The following is a 22,678-nucleotide window of genomic DNA, read 5'->3' on the forward strand; positions in this document are numbered from 1 at the left end:
CCCTGACCGGGCCCCGCCCCTGTCTGTGTCTGGAGCTGGCCCCGGGGACGACTGCAGAGGCCTGAAGGGGCGGGGGGCCTGGCGGCGCGCAGGCTGCGGGCGGAGGCAGGAGCGCGCGCCTTTTTGTGCGGCTCCTGGCACCTGCTGGATTGGCTGTACCAGTGCTGCCGTCGGAGTGGGCGGAGCTAACCGCACCGCGCTGGGTGCCCAGTCGCAGCCCCGAGCGGCCGCGGACGGAGCGCACCTCGCAGCAGCCAGGCGCGCCCTGGGAGCGCTGAGTCTGGGAGAGCTGCTGGGTGGCTGCTCCTCCGAGGCTCTGGGCTCCCAGCTCCAGACCGACTCCTGCGCTCCCTGCTCCCTGTGCCCTCCAGCTCTCTCCTTAGAGGGGACTCTGCGGAGGAGCCAGCGATACCGCTCCGCTTCACCCCATACTGACCCGCTCCCTGCCCCAGGCCCATTCCTTTCCTCCGCTGTCCGCGGCAGTTCCCCGCGCCCTCCGGACCCCAGAGAGCTGCAGCCATGGGCATCCGAGGCATGCTGCGAGCCGCTGCGCTCCTGCTGCTCATCAGAACCTGGCTCGCAGAGAGCTATGACCCCAGTCCCACCCCAAAATTCCACTTCGAGTTCTCCTCCACCATGCCCGAAGTCGTCCTGGACCTCTTCAACTGGTAAGTGAGCGACGCCAGGCTGAGCACCGCGGGGACAGGAGAGTACAGAGGGCCCTGGGCCTCTTGGACGGAGTGGGCTGCGGGGATAGACTTTGACCCGTGCTGGCCGAAGCCTAGCATGTGCACCTTGCCTGCCCGCCCCTGATGGGAGTGGGGTGGGAGTAGGGACTGCCAGTTGAGATGGAGTCCACCTGTTACCGTGGAGCCTGACTGCGCCCCGGGTGTGCCTAAATGGCAGCCTGAGGCGTGCGAGGAGGGGGAGGGTATCCTCACCCCAGGGTCTGACGAACCATCCCCAAGGACTAAAGTCCGGGGCAGCTTTATTGGGTCACGTTCTCTGGCACCTGTGGAACTGGGGTGTACAGGGTTACGTGAAATTTACAAAACAGACAGGAGAGACACCTGTTTGAGTCTGGTGACAAGCGCGGGCGTGTGCGCGTGCATGTGTGTGTTGAGGGGTGAGAGGCTCTTTCCAATGCGGCAGATAGAAATTGTTAAGTGGCCCTCATTTTAGCCCACACACTGCCATTGATGACTGTTTTATAATGGTATAACCCTGTGACCTATGAAAACATTTGAAGATTGAGGTATTTCTCTGTGTTTGATTTGAAGTTTGGTTGGATCTGTGGGTATCTGAAGAGATGTTAAACAGTGAACCCTTACACGTAGATCACACAGAACTGTGGATTTGTGGTGGACACAGATCCTGAGTGTTGGCACATGGGGAATGTGTGGTCAGAAACAGGCGGGAATGCATTGCTTTAATTTGAGAATAATTTATGTGTACACTTTGGAATGTTGCAAAATGGAATTTTATGCTTGAGGAAGGTCAGGAATAATTTTTAAATGGAAAACCAAAAATGAACATATATTCAGATGTCAGGGTGGGGGGGTTCTGGGCAAGGTTCCAGCAGACAGCCCTGCAGTGCCCTCAACTCAACATACCAGACTGCGCCAATGAGCACACATGCACACACACACGCACACACACAGAGAGATTTGCAGGGGCAATGCGTCAAACAGTTACAGTGATGCCCAAGGCCTGTTTTCATTCACAAGCCCTCTTGGGGATAAGAGCCCTGCTGAAGGTCTAGGTGAATTGGGCAAGCATATCAGACACTGCAAAACCGAGCTGGGTCCACTTAACATGTGCTCACCCAAAACACCTCCAGGATGGAAGCACATGCCTAGTGAGAGATACCTGTTTCCAGAATGGATCTTTTCGAGGACAGCTCTGAACCTCAAGAATCTGAAGTGGTTTGGTTCAATGAGGGTCATAAATCTCTGCTACATGAACAAGGCTCTCTCTTTCTGCATCTTATGCCATATGCCAGGTCTTAAAAACAGGTGTACAAAAACAGGGTTGACATAAACATGACCAAAAAAATGCCCAGTGTAAATATGAGAAATATGACTTTGAGCTAGACAACGTTGGCTGAGCTCAGGGGGGCACTAAGAGTGGGAGATGGTGTTTCCTGGGGCAATCAGGTACCCCTGGAAGGGGGAACCCCACCAGTCTGGAAAGCAGCATCCAGGCTGATCTCAAGGTGGGGATCCTTAGGGTGTTGCAGTAATACAGTTTTCTGAAGGCCCCCACTTGCCCACTCTCCTCCTCTGGCATCCCCTCCTCCCCCACATTCTAGTCTTGCCTAGTAACAGGGATCCAGTACTCCCACCCCACCCTCTAGATTAAAGCTGAAAAGGGGGAGGGGAAGGGGAAAAGAGGAGTCTGCGTCACTGCTGTGCTTTTGGCTGACTCACTGCGGGGAGGAGGGGAGGGGAGGGGAGGGAGAACATACACGTATGACTGGACATGTCTGCATATGTACAGGAGCAGGGAAGGCCCTGGCAAGGCAACCACGAGTCAGCCAGCATTTACTGATGACTTCTCTGTTTCAGCAAAAATTGTGCAAATGAAGCTGTGGTTCATAAGATTTTGGACAGGGTGCTGTCGAAATATGATGTCCGACTGAGACCAAATTTTGGAGGTAAGCATTTATGAACACTAGAGGTTTTTGTGTTAGGTGGAATAGGACTGAGACACGGCCAGCCAGCCCCACCCTGGACACTAATCCCAGTCTCTACTCCTCTGCCCCCCCAGTCAGTTTCCTGAGCCTGCAGAGACCAGAAAGAGAGCACTCTCAGGCTCCCAAACCCAGGCCTGCTGCTCTTGTCCTGGAATTTCTCCCACTTCCCTGCCTTCCTATGCAGAAGGCCTTCTCCCCTCCCCTTACTCTCTTACAGTGGTGTGGCTAGAGCAAGACTACACAAATGGCCACGTAGGATGCAGTGCCCTGTGCTGCTCCAGCTAGAGTTTTCTGCTCTGTTGCAGGGGGGACTCATTCTTCCATTTGAGCACATTCTTTACACCCTGGCCACTCTATCCATTCAGCTAGTACAAAGTTGAGGGCAGTCATCTCTTCTTCCTCTAGTTTGCCTAGCCCACCTAGGCCTGGGGCAATTGCACCTGGAGTTACCCTTCCCTAAGCCTTCAGCTCCCACCAAGTTCCATTCACTTAACACACTGCACTCTGTGATCTGTCTAAAATCCATCCTGATCACTCAAGAATTTGCGAATGGCTTTATCTAACTGTCAAATAAAACCCAAACTCTTAAGCCTCTCAGATCTCTAGAGCAGAGATGAGAAATGATAGTGAAACCACACACAACCCTCCAGGAGGTCCATACTCAGTTTCTTGTGACAGACAAACTATCCGACCCCACACAACAGAAGTATCTATCATACTCTGGGCTAGGGGACACTCAGAAGCCCTATACCAAGGACAGACAAAAGGAAGGGCATATCAAATAGGAGTTAATCACTTTCCAATTCAAAGGAAACAGAAAGAGCTAAAAAGCAGAGAGACTAAGCCAAAAAAGCACCCAACTTGCTGCAGGAAAATACCCACTCTAAAGGGTTAACACTGCTAATGGTTCACGTTTGTGCATATGAATGGAGGGCTTCTGAAGACCACCCATATAGCTTGCAGCTGGTGCTTCTCCTTTGTTCCCTCCCTAGTGTGAGGGCAGAAGGTACACACCAAGGGATCCAAGGTGACTGTGCACTGGGAAGCTGGGGTACAGAGAGGAGAAGGCACACTCTTTCAATAACCTTACAACCCAGGGCAGCAACACCCCTTCTGTGTGTTCCACTAGGAATCCAGGTGCCAGAGTGCAACCAGCACCCGCACGTATGGCCATTGGTAGGTGACAAGTCAGTGGCACTTCCCTTTTCTCCTTGCCTCCTTCTCATATTTCTCAGCAAAAGCTGACCAAGAGCCACAGGAGTTCACCAGGCCTAGTCTGCACGTGTTTCAGGGCCAGGTTGCCCTCTCTGCAGGCATCCAGGGCCAAGGGGAGGGAACAGGGCAGTGGATCTCTGGGGACTGTCGGGCATGCTTGGTCCACTATATCTGAGGCCCCTCTCCACCCCCTTCAAAGGGAAGGGTTACATTAAGTTTTGTGGGCATGCAGACCTGGAGTGTCTGATAAAAGATGGGTCCTTGGCTAAACAACAGATGAAGGCAGAAGGGCAGGGATGACTGGGGATCTTCTAGCATTTAGACAGAAAGGGGCACTACAGGCTCTAAGCTGGTAGGTGGGGAGCAGTGGATGAGAAAGCTAACTGCACTAGGGCTTTCAAGGTTTGGGGTCCCCAGAACTTCCAGTTCAGCCTCCTACTAGACACAGTCAAATCCCCCTCTATGTGTGTGATGACTTAATCTCCCTTCCCACATGCACTCATGCTTGCTCTCGAATACATTCTCTCTCTCTCTCTCTCTCTCTCTCTCTCTCTCTCTCTCTCTCTTTCTCTCTTACACACACATGCACACTTGAGCACACGCACACACACGTGCTCACACAAGAGCCTCACCTAATTTTGGTCCAGGTCAAACAGGAGCCTTATGACTTCCTTTGGGGGGAGTGGTAAGAAGAGGAAGAAGAGGAAAATGAAGAGGAGGAGGATAGTAACAGGGATTAGGGCTGAGGTCATTACCTTAGAGATGGCATTGAGACTCCTTATTGGGATGGTTCTCATTCTTTTCCATTATGCTTTTAAGAATGTGGGATAGCCTAGCTAAGCTCTTATCTTGCCTAGCACATAAGATGACCCAATTATGGATAAATCAGAAAAATGTCCCCTTCCTCTGGGTTGCATCTCTGTACTAGAGAGCATAGTATGGTGAAGGGAGTGTGAACCTGCCCCTTCAGCTGGGAGCCCTCGAATAGGTTTCTGCTCTGGCCCTTTAGGTTCCAGCATTCTACCACAAGGGAGGGGATTGCCTGAGTGATGTGGAACTGTCTAGAGAATGTCTGGCACTGGAGAAAGGAGCCTGCCTAACACAGCTTCTGTCCTCTGAAGGCATGCAGAGGGCCTGAAAGGCAGCAATCAATAACTGTGTTTCTAGAAACCCCTGTCACCACACAGCACTTTCCTGGGGCTTGTTCACAATAGCCCTGAATGCTGGAGTCTGGGCTGTGCCCTAACAGAGGCCCATTTACTTCTCAGCTGCCATTCATATGCACTTCGCTCTTCGAAGCACCAGGCTTAGAATAACACATTTCCCTCTTTGCAGCTCAGCTTCTGGACAGTCAGCCTGCAGTGAAAGCAGCAGGCTGAATCGCAAGCATCATGTGTGTTTCCCTGGCAGCAGTGTGATGTCATACACAGAAAATAATGGCCTTGCTGTAGGGCTGGTGTAGACAGCTTTGAGCCCATTAGGGTATAATAAAAATGTATCTCTTCCAATGGTGTCTGACAGTTTACTACATGTTTTCATATCCATGATCATATTTGAGTATTTCCAGTGGACATTGCTAACACCCAGGCCTGAAAACAAACTAGGAGGAGGACACACACTGACAGTAATTCACACAGTCACACTTGCACATTAACACACACAATAACCTTCACACACTCACACAAAAATGAACAGTCATGAATTCACTCACATACATAGAAACATAGAAACACCCACAGAAGCAGGAGCATACACTCACTTATACTCACATGTTAACACACAAACATGCCCATGCATGCATACATACACACATGAAACCAATATTCACTTATATACAAACAAGATTACACAAATTCACACACATGAATGTGCATGCTAATATATAGAAACACGTTCATATGTACCCATGATCAGACATAAACATGCCCACATGCACAGGCATACAAATTCACTCACACACATGAGCACATTAACATGCACAAACTAAAATTCAATCACACAAAGACACAAACATTAACACACACATGCCAACACATTCAAACACAAACATATGCATATTTGCTCATAGACATTAATGAAGAATAACACATATACAAATATATTCCAAATTCAGTGAAACATGAATAGACACATTTGCTAACTGACAAATATGCTCACTTATAAGAACATGCTTACAAATTTACACACATGAACACCATAACACATTCACTCACAACACACCACATACCTAAACACTCTAGCAAATCTCATACACACTAACACTCACACACAAACACGCCCACACAATCACACATAGACATGTTCACACACTCACAAATACACCCACATCCAGGACCATACTAATATGCACACACAGGAAGGCACACACATTAACACACATATACAAATAGATCCACATGCACAAATGGACATGCGGGCATGCATGTTAAGATCCTTACAGACAGGCTCTTACATTCACTTGCATGAGCATTTTACCATATTCATCCATAAACAGGGACACATCATAGGGCACATCAATGGGCTTACATGCATTCATATCAACACAGCCAGTTCACACACATGAACATGCTCATGCATTCATTTGCACGCACACATGCTCACAAACACTAACAGTGAATACACCTATTCACTCCACCACACATGTGCTCTGATACAAGCACATGCTCACACATTCACTGGCGCACAAACATACTCATGCACACAGACATGCTCACATATTTCCTGCCATAAAAATGCAAACACTCACACACATGCCCACACATTCATTCACACACAAATATGCTCACATTCCTACATTTCCTCCCACAAACCAACATGTTTACATACTTACATGTGTTTACACATTTACTCCTACACAACCTACTGAAGCACTTAAACATGTTCACACATTCACTCTTATGCAGACATGCTTACACACTAACACACCCTGTACACAAATATACTCACAAATTCACTTATGCTCACACACAGCCAGGAATCCTGGCTCTTGTTTTTGTGATTATTGACTTTCAGTTTTTATCAGAAAACATTTAGAAAATGAGTACTTCATTTCCATGACCCCTTCCTTCCTGCTAATCATGAGCCAGGCTTTGCTCTTATTGCTTGATGTGCATTAACTATGAGATTATTGGTATGATTGCCCCCATTTTACCCATGAGGAAACTAAGACTCAGAGAGGCTAGGTGACTTGCTCAAGGGCACACAGTTAACAAGCCTCAAAGCATATTCAAACCTGAGTAGTCTGGCTCTTGAGTCTATGATCTTAACCTTTGTCCCAACCTTCATGTAATAGTGTCTTCCTGTACTGTAGGTGCCCCTGTGCCTGTGAAAATATCTATCTATGTCTCCAGCATTGAACAGATCTCAGAAGTAAATATGGTAAGTGTCAGTTCCAGCCACTCACTGCACTGCAGTCAGGGGACAAGGAGCAGGGACTTAAGCCCACTCTGGTCATTCTGACCTGTGACAAAACTCATAGTTGAACAAGGTAGGTTTGAGAAACTGCAGCCCCTTGGATTAAAAATGAATCAGTTTAACTCTTGCATCATATCATATTCAAAAATTCCATTCCAGAGGGATTATAGACATAAAAGTAAAGGCTTATGAAGCTTCTAAGAGATCATATAGGACACTGTCTTTGTGTCTTGGGGTAAAGATTTCTTTTTAAAGCACGAACCATAAAAATAAACAATGGTAATGCAATTATTAGTAAAATTCTCTGTAGCCAAAGCTGGAACTTTGGTTTACAAAACAAAACCACTGTAACAAGTGTGAAAAGAAAAGTCTACTCTGATCAAGCACCATATTCAAAATACACACAAGTCCTATGAATTAATAAGAATATACTTAAAACCAATATAAGCATGTTCACTTGCTCTCCTGGATAATATTCCCATATGTAAACATACCAAGCATATAACTGTGCAAAGGCACCATACACACCCATGGTCTGTCTACTCACCATACATATACATGGCATGTATATCTAAAAATAAATCAGTTTCAAAAAGGATCAGAATATGTGAGCAGGAATTCCACTTTTTTAAAAGAAAACAGCTAGTAAACATGAAAAGGTGGTCAACACTGTTAGTAATCAGTGAAGTACACAATGAAAGCATAGTGGTTTCCAATGCTGCCAACAGTGGCATGTTGCTAATCTGGTGAGTAGATAGATCATGGGCATGTATGGTGCCTTTGCACAGTTATATGCTTGGTATGTTCACATATGGAAATATTATCCAGGAGAGCAAGTGAGCAAATTACATTACACACATCAGCCTGAACATATCTCACAAATGAAATACTGAGGGAAATAAATAAATTACAAATACACATAGCATGACTCCATTTGTGTAAAATTCAAAACATGGGTCAGCTAAGCATTATGTTTTCTAGGAATACATACATAAAAATTAAAACTCTAGGCCAAAGCAAGAAATTTTGCACAAATTCTAGATTAATGATTACTGTTGGGCGCTATGGGAAAGGTTTTCCAAAAGGGACACAATGTCCTTGAAAGTTAGTAATGTTCTGGGTTTTTAAAAATACTTTTCAGTTGTCAATGGTTCCTTTTTATTGTTTTATTTGTTTATATGTGGTGCTGAGGATCAAACCCAGTGCCTTAGACACACCAGTCAAGCACTGTACCACTGAGCCACAACTTCAGCCCCATAATATTCTGTTTTTTTTAACCTAGATTTTAATTCCAGAAGCTTCATTCTATTATTCTTTCTTAATATGCGTATGTTTCATGTTCTCATCTATATTCATCATGTTTCATGCACACAGAACACAAAGAGCTGGGCAAACTTGTTCTCAACTGGAATCTACCTTTCTTTCCCCAGGACTATACAATCACAATGATTTTTCATCAGACCTGGAAGGATTCTCGCTTAGCATACTATGAGACCGACCTGAACCTGACCCTGGACTATCGGATGCATGAAAAGTTGTGGGTCCCTGACTGCTACTTTGTGAATAGCAAGGATGCTTTTGTGCATGATGTAACTGTGGAAAATCGTGTATTTCAGCTTCACCCAGATGGAACAGTGCAGTATGGCATCCGGTGAGTGCCCGTAGAGGTCGCAGCAGGCTCCCTTCTTCCTAATGTTTATCCCACAAACACATTCTAAAGAACACACACAGGTGCTCCTTGCTTCCAAACCTGCCTGGCACTGCCTCTCCCCCAATTTCAAAGTTTCCTGCACACACCCTTGGCTGCCCTGTAAACAAAATGGTAATTGCTTCAAGGATTAATAGTGACTAGGCTGGACTAATGGGAGGGGCAGGATAAGGGGTGGGACAGAGCCTCCCAGCTGAGGTAGTAGAGAGTTTCTGTCATTATCCCCTTTCCTACTGTCACTTCCCTGGCTCTTCCAAGGCCCCTGCTCAGCTTCTTCTCATGGATGTACCACACAGCAACTTAAAACTCCTGGAAACTTGATTTACTATCAGCACTTCCCTGCCAGGCCCTCCCTTCTGTTAGTCTCAACTATCCATTTCATAGCCGCTGGCATTTTGCTAGTTCCTAGTAACACACAGGTGCACACCTCTGGCATGTGTGTGGGTGTGTCTAGAAGAGGGTTTGGGTTGCTGCTCACATCTTCACATCCATAGAGCACCCTGCACACCTGCCCTCCACAGCAGGTCTGCAGCCTCGGAAGCTTCTGTATAGCACATGGTTTTCTCTAAGCAGTCTTGATGCTTCTTTAGCAAGCATAGTCTCCCTTGTCTCAAAGGCTCTTCCCATTGTGGTATTGTATACTTTTCTGACATCTGTTCTTTGTTGCAGTGCCACAGATCTTCCAGTTTCTTTGTCCCACTCCATTTGTCTCTGTCTCTTCCCCTAGGTCAACCCTTGGGATAACTTCTGCAGTGTCCTCAGGAATGTTTGTTTGCCTGGGCTTGACTCGCTTTTTCCTTCCTTCTTGTTTTCCTTGGCAGACTCACCACCACAGCAGCCTGTTCCCTGGATCTGCACAAATTTCCTCTAGACAAGCAGGCCTGCAAGCTGGAGGTGGAGAGCTGTATGTATTTCTCCTGCGCACCCTTCTTCCCCCTGGCCTGAGGTAGTCAGGAAACCACAGGAAGAATTGACAGTGAGAGGGACAGCATATCTCCTTGACTCCCTCCTCCCCATTCTCTCTCCTAAAGATGTATATGATCAACAGATAAATGATGGAAGGAAGAAAGGAAGGAAGGAAAAAGAGATAGATATGTAATAGATGATTGATAGGTAGCTGTATATACATGGCATCCAAGAACCGGTGACCTTTAGAGTTTATATAGTCCTATTGGGGAATTATGTAGGAGCTCATAGCATCTCTTTGTATACTTTTCCTTCCTGAAGAAGAAAATCCAAAGTGAGAATTCTTTTTCCAAGTACTCAGACTCCCTCACCCATGCACAAACTGAACAAACCACAAACAATCCCCCAAGATTGCAAATTCCAAGCACACCATGGTTTTCACAGACTGCTCTGGCATGAAATCTGCCTCTGTCTGTTTTCTGAGACTGTTTCTCTCTGTTCCCCAGATGGCTACACAGTCGAAGACGTTGTCTTATCCTGGGAAGACAACGAGAATGCCATCCACATGACTGAGGAGCTGCACATCCCCCAGTTTTCTTTCTTGGGAAGGACAATTACTAGCAAGGAGGTGTACTTTTACACAGGTGGATATGACCCCTTCCTTCTACCCTGTTTTTAGGGCCCTTCACACCCCTATAAAATCCTGGGGACTTCTGCCTTTGGCCCCAATGCTGTCTGTTGCCTCCTTTCCATTTCCCTCATTCTGGACACATTCCAACCTGCCTTGATCAAGTCCTCATGACTTCAGGTGGAAAGGATTCATGTTCCTCTTAGGGCTGTTCAACCTCCATGTTTGCAGCTTATCTCACCCATTCCCAATCTTCAGCCAACATGGAGCAAGGAAGTAGGGGAGAGAGCACTTGCTGTGTCACATGGGCCTGATCACCAGGGTGTCTCCTTTCAGGTTCCTACATGCGCCTGATACTGAAGTTCCAGGTCCAGAGGGAAGTTGGCAGCTATCTTGTGCAGGTTTATTGGCCCACTGTCCTCACCACCATCCTCTCTTGGATATCATTTTGGATGAACTATGATTCCTCTGCAGCCAGGGTGACAATTGGTAGGTTCTATCACCATCCCAGGGAGAAACTTGGGTCATCTTTCTCAGAAAAAAAATTGAAAGTAAGAAAGGAAACCATGTGTAGACAAGGAAACAGTCAGTTCCCAATAGAGAGACTGACATTGGAAATGGGTGAAAATAAGTAGACAAGTAATACATCTATATCAGAAATGTATAATAAACATTTGATTAAGCAATATATCAAAACATTCTACTCAGCAGCAGAGGGTTTCCAGAGGAGTGCCCTTGACAAGTGTCTAGTGGAATGTGGAGATATAAGCTCTCAGAGTCCAGAGAAGGAAGTGACCCAGATTTTGGTGGCTGACATTAGCTCTACCACAAAAGTGTTTTTTGAAATAGATTTTAAGTCGACAGCCATACCATCCTGAATGTGCCCGATCTCATCTGAAGTAGGTTTTAAGGCACAGATGCAAGATTTGCCATTCCCCAAAAAGGAAATGACTGGATTTAAGGCAGATGGACCTTAAAAGTGGGTTAAATTGCAAGATGCCTGGGACAGGACCTAGGAAGGTGAGGAGAGCAGCTGAAGGGCAGCCTGGGAAGACTTGGGAAGACCTTGGGTTTCATGTTGAAGCATGGGTAGCCATGAAAGGATTTTGAGCAAGGAGATTGGCTCCCTGGTTTGTCTTCTCCATCCTCTGAACAGACTCCTCTGTCTCTTTCTTTAGAAGCACATTCTGGGCTAAATCTTTATATATGTACAATGTTTTAGGGTTCACAAAACTTCCCCAAATACTAAAGGAAGTCCTGAGTACTGGAAGGCCAATAGGGCAAGTTGAATCAAGGGGTATAAATCACAGTGAAGCATATGCTAAGTTTAAAAATGGGGGAGAAGAAACAAGGAGGACACATGGGCAAAGGCACCACCCCAAACATGGTCTTTGCTCCTGTCCTGTGGGGTATATGTCCAATGGCTTGCTAAAAACTTCAGAGAAGACTAAATCTGTGCTGTGCTGTTTATAGGCCTAACTTCAATCCTCGTCCTGACAACCATCGATTCACATCTTCGGGATAAACTCCCCCACATTTCCTGTATCAAGGCCATTGACATCTATATCCTTGTGTGCTTGTTCTTCGTATTCCTGTCCTTGCTGGAGTATGTCTACATCAACTATCTTTTCTTCAGCCAAGGACCTCGACGCCATCGTAGGCGACACAGGAGACCCAGAAGAGTCCTTGCCCGCTACCACTACCAGGAAGTAGTGGTGGGAAACGTGCAGGTTTGACTTTTTGACTGACAATCGGCTTTCCCTGAGCACCTCTTGAGCCCAGGCTTAGTGCGTGACCCTTCCACGTTTCTTAGTTCCTTTAATCCTTATGCACATGTATACAATGCACATGTACAACACATACACCATACTGCCACCACAAATAACAAAGTAGGACTATTTATCATGACTCCTTTGTAGATGATCATTGTCCAACGGCACAAGGCAAGAAGTGGCAGAGCTAGATTTCTCCAGATCTTTGGACTAAATTTGGTCCACTTTGCGTGTTTCTGGGGTAGGTGATGAAGCCAGAAGGGAAGGTGGGCACAGGCAGGCTGAAAGGAAGACAGATACCAGAGAGGCTAGCCTGCCTACTCCACCTACCTTGGCACTTCAGACTCCCAAGGTCATGCTGAGGTTTTTGCTTTGGGCAGTATGTTAATGTCCAGCAACTTCCCTCTTTAACAGGGAGCCCAGTTCTGTCTGCTTGAATGGCTACCATCCAGCACACAGCGCTCCTGAGGGAGCACGTGCCCCAGGGAGATACATACCGGTTCAGTCGCCGCCATGACCTTCCCTTGCATGCTAACAGCCTCTTGGTCCTGTTCCTCAGCCCCTTGAGCTCCAGAGACCCCAAGAGGAGATGGCTCTGTCTACAGTAACATTGCAAGTGCTGATGAGGAAAGCCCCTTCCCTTCTCCCTCCCCTAGTACATATCCACCTAGGTGATATGAAACTGATGAGCCTATCCATTATCTCCTCAAAGGATGGCCTGATTAACGTGGAAGATGGATTCGGCTCTCTTCCCACCAGCCCAGCACAGGCCCCCCTGGCAAGCCCGGAAAGCCTCGGCTCTTTGGCGTCCACCTCAGAGCAGGCCCAGCTGGCCATCCCGGAAAGCCTCAGTCCACTTTCTTCCCTCTCAGGCCATGCCCAGTTGGCCACTGGAGAAAGCCTGAGTGATCTCCCCTCCACCTCCCAGCAGGCCCTTCATGGCTATGGTATTCACTTTAATGGCTTCCATAGTGATGACACTATTACTCCCACCAAAATCCGAAACCGTGCCGAGGCCCTTGACCATGCTGAGACCTATGACAACGAAGATTCTGAAGATGACCTGAGCTTGGATAAGAACCATGGCCATGGCCCCAGCCGGAAAGCCATGCAGTACCTTGGCCAGAGGTGTGTGCAAGAAGGAAACTGGGACCTTGATGAGATCCAGAGCTTACATGATGACATCAATGTCGAGAGCCGCTCCCTTGACCTTGAGGAACAACGCAAGGATGATAATGACAGTATCTGGAGCCTTGATGATGAGGAGCTCATGGCCTGTGACCTAGAGAAGGACACTAGCTCAGAGTCTGAGGACAGTTGCCCACCAAGCCCTGGGTGCTCCTTCAATGAAGGGTTCTCTTTCCAGCTCTTTAACCCAGACCATGTCCCGAAGGTTGACAGGTGGTCCCGATTCCTCTTCCCTCTTTCCTTTGGCCTGTTCAATGTTGTTTACTGGCTGTATCATATCTACTAGTTCCCACTGTGCTGTGCTCCCTTCACAGTTATCTTGCTTTTGTTTTTCCCTTTTTTCTTTATTCATTTTACTTGGTGGTTCTTGGTTCAACACTTGTCTTTATCATCATGAGGTGGCAAATAGGGAAAGAACCCATTCCAGTGAGAGGGAAAGGACTTGAGGAGGAATGGGAAAAGAAAGGATGGATCTGAGTGTTACCCACCAACATTTATGGTGGCTTTTCTGTCCCTATGAGGTGTCAAATTTTCTTTTTCATTTCCTTTTCTCTTCTTTGTTTTTCCTCCTAGGGTCATGGACCTTGCTCACCCTCTGCTTAGGACTCTGAGAGAAAGTAAAGCTAAGTTGGGCTAGGGTGTGCAGGGGAAGGACTAGCCACAGCTTCAAAGTACAGGCAACTGGCTATAAGAAAGTCGGGGAGCTTTTGAAAGTGCCTTTTGCCCATGATTTGGTATTTTGTGTGATGTTGTAGCATAGGATTAGAAAGAAAATGTGGGTGACAAGAGGTACAAAGGGAGATGGCAGGGGTAAGTGAGGAACCGGCAGAGGGTGAAGTCAGGTTGGAGAGTGCATGGGTTAAGCTGGCCCCTTTGGAGGGATTAGAACTTCTCTTGCCCATATTTCTGCTTCAGAATGCTTAACCATGGGAACTCAATACTTCTGTCTAGTCAGCAGTTAGCAGTCATCTGTCAATCACTGAGTTGGACACTAGTCACAGTGTAATTGCTTGGTGAATAACCACTGGGCTGGAAAGTTCAGACTGGCTATTTAACCTCTGATCTAGAGTAGCAAATGAACAACTATTATGAATCTATATACTAATCCTTTATATTCGTCTAGTGCGTGGTAAGTGTCAACAAGCTCACTGACCCTTCACACTACTGGACCCTCACAGAAGCGCTGTGAGCAAGAGAAAGCAAAGCACCGTGTCCCCAGTGTTCCAAGAAAAATGTGGAATGCATGTGCCATGCTTGAGGACACTTGCTCTTCATACTTATGCTACTCTGAACTGAAGTATACCCCTTCTTTCCCTCCCCCTTGCAAAAGGGGGTCCTCTAGCAGAGTCTGCTTACCTATCATGTTGCCAGCCTCATTCTATAGCACTGGAGCATCTCAGCAGGAAGAGGCTGCTAACCAGCCAATAAGAGAGAAGCCAGCAAGTGGAGAGTGTGGACCTTCAGACCCAGTATGTGCATGAACCAGCTTGATGAAGGCCATGAGGAAGTGAGCTTTGCCAAGCACTCAACCCATGTTCCCCCTTCCTCCCTAGGCAGCCTCTCCTGCCTCTCCTCACCCCTCCACCTACCCACCCTTTTAATTGTTCCTCTGTGTTGCTACTTCTGTGTGTCTGCTACTTGTGTTTATCTGATTTGAATGGGCATGAAAGAAAGTACACTTGAAAGGACATGCATTCTTGTTGGTGGCTTTTCTAGAACCACCAGAATTCCCATGGCCTGTACCTACATAAAGCCCTATTTGGATGGGCTGGTTAACTGTTTCTTTCCGATCCCGCTGTTCCAGAGAGCAGGTTCTCCTGGTTCCCGTCCACTCCTTACTCCTCCCTCTCTGCATCTGTGCTGTGTTCTGTATTGAAGGCCCAGGGGAAGTACAGGTAGTCCTAAGAAGTGCTAATATAGTGCCTTGAGGTAGGTAGTACTCAATTTGTGGGATAAGTTGGGCGCTGAGCATTTTGCTTGGTGCTAGAAGAGCATGGTTTAGGGAAAAGGAAGTTGTTACCAGAATATCTAAGATTGCCTATATTTGGACACCCTGCACAGAGAGGTCCAGATTGAAGGGAGAACAGTACCCTCACATGGCTATTGAAAAACTAGCTTCCTGGAGCTTAATCATTGGTTGCTTGACTTGTATTCAGTCTCCAGGACCCTGGTGGGGATTTGAACCCTGTGGAGGGGAAGCAGTTCATTGGGGTGAAGTCACAAAGGGAAGTCAGAACAATGAGGAAGAATAAGAGGTAGCAATGCACAGGAAGGTTTCACAGCATAGAGGAATGGCAGAGAGGCCAGTTGTAAATACCCACATACTAGGTACGTTAGACCTTAAAGAATATCCTGCCCTAGTGTGCTGCAATGAGAGCAGTTGAACTCTACTGCTACTCGTACTCCGTGAAGTTAAATGTCAAGTTGAGGTGGAGATTTGGCAATGACACTGTTTCAGGAACTTGAACTTTCAGCCTTTGCCATAGTTTTGATCCTTCTAATTGCCAGGAAAATTGTCCTGGAAATTGCCAGATCTCCCCTTGTCATGTTCTGTGTGTGGTCTGTCATTGGCGTCCTTATTGAGCCCCATCCTGAGCTACCCCTAACCCCTCCCCTGCTGTGCAGGTACACCCCTCCAGTTGGCTGCCAATGTCCCCTGCCAAACCTCCCCTACACCAAGTAGCTCTAGAAGTACAGATCATCTGGTTGGGTGCTCCCTGAGTTCAGCCAATCAAAGGGCCCTTGGTAATTTGGAGCTTGGGCAGAGGGAAGGGTCTTGCTGAGTCTGGGATGGAACACCCCCACTGCTCACTTTTCCTTTCTCTCCCTCCCCTTGACTTTCCCCTTAGAATCCCTCCCTCAGGAAGGACGCCCCCTGTTTTTTCCAAAGTGTTGTTTTGTCGTGGGGATGTCTGACACGTTTCCTACCAAGATCTTGACCATTCCATCTGCCACTGTGGGGTGCCTTTGCAGAGGTAACAGACAAACTCTTGGGTCTTAGTGGAGCTTATTCAATCTTTTCTTCTAATTCTAATTCTTGTTAATAGCAAGGCTACAAAATCTTTGCATATTCAGAGCTGAGTTTTGCTGAGACTATGGACATTCCTAGTGAGGTTTGCACATTCTGTACATACAACAGCTAACCCTTTGAGCTATTAACTACTGAATGCATCCACTAAGCTCTCCACCTGCATGATACCCTGCTGTGGTGATGTGCAGTAGCTTTATAACTACTCAAAGCCCAGCATCAAAGGAAATTGTGACTTGTCCTACTGAAAGTACAGTGTGTGTTTGTTGTATAATTGTCCTGTGATCAATATGAGATCTATATTATCAGTGTTGGGTTTTCAGGGGGGAGGGAAGGGTGTTAAAGTATTTTCCTCAATACTTAAATTATGAAATACCCCCAAATGGTCAGGGTCACCTCTATGGACTCCACTTGTGTGAGAATTTGCACCCAGCATCTTGCCAGACTGCATCCCCAGGGTTGGTTGTCATCAGCAATGCTGAAGGTGTCATAATTTAATGCAACCAGCTCTCCTGCCTGACACCAGGCAGTCAGGGGATTTTGTTGAAGGCAGTCAAGTCAGTAACATTCTGGAAGTATGAACTACAGTAAAATCGCACATACCAGGTCTTCAGACAGTGAAAACCAAGAAAAGAGGAGGAGGAATAAGACTCAGGTGTCCTGAATGACCTGACCCACAAAAGGGCACAGAGCAGGAGAGCCTAATGAGATGACTGGGAGCCTTCTTTGTTCTAATTAATTGTACATTTTCACATGACCTTGACCAGTCCTGACCTTAAGAAAGTAAAAAAAAAAGAAATGTAAAATTGTGCTTCTGAAAAATATAATGGAATGAAATTTTGTAAATAGCAAATAAGGAAAAATAAAGGTCTACAAAGCAAATATCCTGATGGGCCATTGTGTTTCCTGTCTGTTGGATTAGGAGGTACTGCCCAAGAAGTCTGTCTGGGCCTGAAAACCTCTGACTTCACTGCTCCCCATGTCCTTCCTACAGCTCTGAATATATACCACCTCATACCCTACAATATTTGAAGCCATAATTTTCAAGTGGAGGAGAGTTAGCAACATCACAGTTGATATAAATGACACCTTGGCATAAAGCACTTCTTAACCTTTTGAAACAAAAAAATTTATACCAACAAACCATCGTGGTGCATAAAGGGACATTCTTGCTCCATTTTGTGGGGTAAAGGAAGCAGGAAAAGTGATCTTCATAAAGAACAAAATTGTTTTTAAAATTCTCCTTTGCAATGTGGTTATGCAGAGTAAAGAACCAGAAAGCCCTATGTGGGTGGGAAGAGGGCATGCTCAGGTATAACATGGTCACAGGGTCACATCCAGACATCCTACTGATGGTGCTAGGGGTACTTGTCATGGGCCATGTTCATCAGTGACTCTCCAAGCACCTTTTAAGGAAATCCTTATATTTGCAACAGGGACCCTAACCCACTGACCTTTTCTTTGGTTCTTTGGTGCCCAAAGCAGGCCTGTAGGGCTGTGCATACTCACCCTGAAGGGACTGCTCTGTTGGTCTGCCCACAGCTCCAAGGTGGAACCTATAGGATAGAAGAGTTTCTTCAGTAGCTCTTATCTGGGCTTCTAACTTTTCAGCAGTCTGTGGCAACATGCCTTTTTCTCCTGGTCCTCCCCATTGTCCCTCATGGGATTCAGGCTCCCAACCCTCCTTGTTCCTTAATGCTCAAGCCAAAGCCAAATTGCCTGTAAAGAACCTTGTTAGCACACAATGGTAGTGGCATCCTTTGCTGGGTGAGTTTTTATGATAGAGTCAGCTCCATGTGATCTTCCCACAGATACCACCGTGACTGTATGAGATGCTGGCAGCTATTCTGCTGCATAAAGCTTCCCATGCCATTAGGGTCATAGGTACCAGGGGAGGAGGAAATGTACATGGGGGCATCACGTTTCCTAGCACCGTCAGATCATGCCAGGAGCTGCCACATACTCTTCTGCGGCAAAGTTCTTGCCAAAAAGCCAGCCTCTGAAGGTGGCTCAGGACCTCAAATAGAGCTCATGGCCCCTGGGTGGGCCTGATACTACCAGCTTCTCTAACTCTCAGTATTAGGAAGCCGTTACCACAACTTCCAAGGCTTTCATCAAGGACTGTCTTGCCAGCCTCCCATCTCAACCTAACTTCTTTCAAGACCTGAAAGATCCTCCTGGGGACCACTTGATATTGTCATGGTGATGCTTTCTCAATTCAGGTCTCCCCCAAGTTCTCCTAACCAGAATCTCAAAGGTGAGAAAGGACAGAAATCAATAATGTATACTGTATACACATATGCTTGTTTTATTTCCTAATATATTTGAGAATATTTCATACAATATAATTAAAAGTAATGGGAAATAAGAGACCTCTTTACCATGAGACTCTGAGTTTCTCTCTAGTGGGTCATCTAGTGGTCTGCACAGGGAGTCAAAGAATTTGAACATGAACTCTCTGACAGCCACACTATGATTCGCTCCAACAGAATCCAGTCCTGCATTCTCGACTAGGATTTTCAATTTCTTTCTGTACATTTATCTCTCTTGCTCTTTACTGTTGTTTTTGTTTTAATGTCTGTCCACAAAGTAATAGAACAAAATTCTGGCTGCAAAAAGACTAAAAAGTGAAAGAGAAAAAAAAACTAAAGGAAGTGTTACCTTCCAAGACCATTTTGTCAAGGAGGAATAAAGGAGCAGAAACATGTCAACTTCTTAGAAAGTTTCCCTTTAAAGTCACAGGGGAGAAGAGGTTTAAATATTTGTTGACACCAGTAGATGGCAGACCCCAACCCCCATATCCTATTCTGTCTGGAATCCTCTGTGTGCCCTTGCATAAGACACTGTTCATCTGGGAGACTATTGCAGTTCTCTCATCTCCTGGACCCTGACCTCAGGCCAGGTGCACTGCTCAATGTTCTGCCCTTTACAAACTTTCCTTTGCCCCTTTTCCAAGACCACTCAAGTGTCTAAGATGCATACCATCCATTCTCAGCTTGTACTCACAGACTGAATGAGTCATCTGTGAACATTTCTTCAGGAATCCCCCTACATGGCCATAGGTGCTGGGTGGGAAGGGCTACCAATGCCACTGTGATGAATGGTATGGAGGTGCCCTCTGGTCCTGCTCAGGCTGAAACAAGCTGGCACTATCATTCATGCTACTTTCAGTCACTGAATGGGCAAAAATGCAGATGAGGATGACAGCAACCACACCGCTGACAGCAACTTCTTTTACTGGAGATCTGAGAGTGGCAACTCAATGGCCACCACATATACACCCCTTTCTATTACTAATGGTGGTTATACTGCTATAGCATAATTTCTTTAACCATCCTCACATTTCTCCATAATGGAATATGTGAATCGTTGGTAAAGGAAGTGAGGCCCGCACCTTCCTCTTCAATGAATAGAAAGAACTCTGTCCAATCATACCATCATATGATGGCTAACTACATGGAAATGCCCAATTTAGTACTGGTTAATCAATCAAGAGATGTTAGGTGCAAGTGTAATAACAATCCAAAAATCTCACTTAACAAACATGTTTGTTTCTTTCTTACATCATGCATCCAATGCAGTTTATTAGAAGTGCTTCTGCTCATTGTAACCACTCAGGGACAAACTGAAAGAAGTTTCATCAACGTGTTCTTCTATAATCATTTTAGCAAGGGAAGGGGAACTAGGGGCTCTTGGATTAGTAACTAAATGCTGCAGTTGGAAAGGGCATATCTCACAAATACTGGCTAGAACTAATACATTAGCTAGAACTAATCACATAGCCCAACTCAACTATAATGAGCCAGGGCTTTCAATCTGCTGTGCACCAAGGAATTGACCACATATCATTGATGACAACCATGTATCATTTCCCTTGATCCCTGAAGAGGTGTTTGTTCCTTGTTCCTCTTTCCATGCAAGAAGTAAGTACTTCTTGCACTCTACTTTTGCAGTAGTCCTCTCATCTTTAACCATGACACACAAGCCATCAACACTTGCTAAAGTTCCAACACATTGCTATTCACCAGTGACAGTGGCTGCAGTTCCTGAAGGAGGAATTTTTAGCCTCTGGAGGAAGTTGTTCCCTCCTATGGACAGTACTCCATTTCAACATTGTAGTCACTTTGGACCAATTTTCATCCCTATCTACAACAGTCTCCACTATCTGAAAGTCACATGTAAATGGCACATGGGTTTGGGTACTATATCTAGAAGGAATTTCAACCATTCATTTTGTTTATTCCTTATTTCAAGAAAAAAGTCCTACCATTTTCTATTTCAAATAGACTTTACCACCAAAATCCTAAAAGTCACAGGGATCAGGAGCTGAAACTCAGCTCTGTCTCCAAATTTGAGAGCAGAGCTTTCTGGTCTGAGCTTTCCATCTTCACCTATGAGGTTGTGTATTAGGGTTATCTAGACAGAACCAATCAGATATAGAGAGAAATATGACAGGGCATTTATTAGGGGAACTGGCTCAAGCCAATTCCACAATAAGCCATCCACAAGCTGTAGAGCCAGGAAATCCATCAGCCTGACTCAGTCCAAATTCAAAGACCTCAGAACCAGAGAAATTAATGGTGTAATTATCAGTGTGAGCATGAAGGCCTGCAGAACTTAGGAAGCCTTTACTGCAAGTACTGGAGTCCAAAGGCCAGAGGACATAGAGTTCTGATGACACTCAGAGAGTAAGAGCAAATTCACCTATCCTCTGCATTTTTGTTCTATTGGGACCAGGGCCAATTGGGTGATGCCTTACTACAGTGGGTATTATGGTTTGGATCTGAAATGTCCACCAAAGGTTCATATATTGAAGACTTGGTCCCCAAAGTACCAATTCCAGAGATGGGACTTTGGGTAATTGATTGGATCATGAAGCCTCTGACAACATCAGTGGATTAACTCATGATGGATTCATAATTGAATGGACTACTAGGAGGTGTTAGGGACTGTAGGAGGGACCTAATTGGAAGTTCTTATAGGGTGGAACCTAGTTGGAAAGAGTGGACCCTTGGGTGCATGTCTTTGGGAACTATATCTTTTTACCAACTCCTTTCTCTCGCTACTTTCCAGTTGCCATGAGGTGAGCAGCTTTCCTCTGCCTCCACCTTACACCATGATTCTTCACAACATGTCCCTAGCAGTGGAACCAGCTGACTATGGACTGAAACCTCTGAAACCATGAAGCAAAACAAACCTTTCATCCTTTAAATGTATTTCTGTCAGGTGTTTTGTCACAGCTCTAAGAAGCTGACTAACACAGTGGTTAAAGGTGCATCTTCCTTATTTAGTTCACTGATTCAAATGCCAATATCTTCTGGAAACACCCTCACATGAATACCCAGAAATAATGCTTTATCAGTTATCTGGGTAATCCCTTATCTGGTCACTTTGACAACAAAAATTAACCATCACGGACTGTATATCCTATTCTGGGTACAAAATAAAGTGAACTGCCACCAAGACACTAAAGCCAAAGGTTAGAAAGAAAGCAAACTTCACAACAGCTGGTTGGTCCTAAGCAGAGTAGATTTGAAAATGGCTCAAAACATCAGTGAAATCTCTGATAATGCCACAAATCAACCCCTTTTGTAATCTTGGGATTCCTGAATTTTGCTGCAGGCCCTGTCAACAGTGAGGAAAACTGAAAAGAAATATGTTGAGCAGAGGTGGGGGCAGACATTGATCTGGGCTATCAACTACTCATAAGTAGATGAGAAGTTCAAGATGGCAACCTTCTGAGGATGTAAAGAAAAACAAGTATTTATAAACTGTTGGAAGTAACATAAATTAGTCCAACCACTACGGAAAATAGTTTAGAGATTTCTCCAAAAACTGAAACTAGAACTACTGTATAATCTAACTGTAACCCTGGGTACAGAACCAAATGAAAAAAGTCAACATAAAAAAAGATACATCTGCATCCTGTGTTTATTGCAGCACTATTAACAATAGCCAAGATATGGAATTAGCCAAGGTGCCCATCAACAAATGAATGGATAAAGAAAATATGGTATGTATACACACACACACACACACACACACACACACACAAACACACAATGGAATATTATTCGGCCATAAATAATGAAATGATGGCATTTGCAGGAAAATGGACAGAACT

The 22,678-nt window shown here is 45.7% G+C and overlaps 1 protein-coding gene across 2 annotated transcripts; it reads left to right on the forward strand.

Annotated features, from left to right (window-relative positions):
• The first annotated feature begins 270 nt into the window (after positions 1-270).
• Positions 271-17,349, forward strand: Gabrq (gamma-aminobutyric acid type A receptor subunit theta). Of its 2 annotated transcripts, XM_047536023.1 has the most exons (9): positions 271-668; positions 2,568-2,656; positions 7,221-7,288; positions 8,755-8,975; positions 9,854-9,936; positions 10,445-10,582; positions 10,903-11,055; positions 12,040-12,296; positions 13,051-17,349. In XM_047536023.1, the coding sequence occupies exons 1-9, from the start codon at positions 520-522 to the stop codon at positions 13,810-13,812; spliced, it is 1,920 nt and encodes a 639-aa protein (XP_047391979.1). In that variant the 5' UTR covers positions 271-519; the 3' UTR covers positions 13,813-17,349. The 2 variants fall into 2 exon arrangements, with proteins under 2 accessions (XP_047391979.1, XP_047391980.1); XM_047536024.1 differs by lacking the exon at positions 10,903-11,055.
• The last annotated feature ends 5,329 nt before the right edge of the window (positions 17,350-22,678 follow it).

This window comes from Sciurus carolinensis, chromosome X (genome assembly GCF_902686445.1).
Source record: "Sciurus carolinensis chromosome X, mSciCar1.2, whole genome shotgun sequence".
NCBI classification, from domain to species: domain Eukaryota; kingdom Metazoa; phylum Chordata; class Mammalia; order Rodentia; family Sciuridae; genus Sciurus; species Sciurus carolinensis.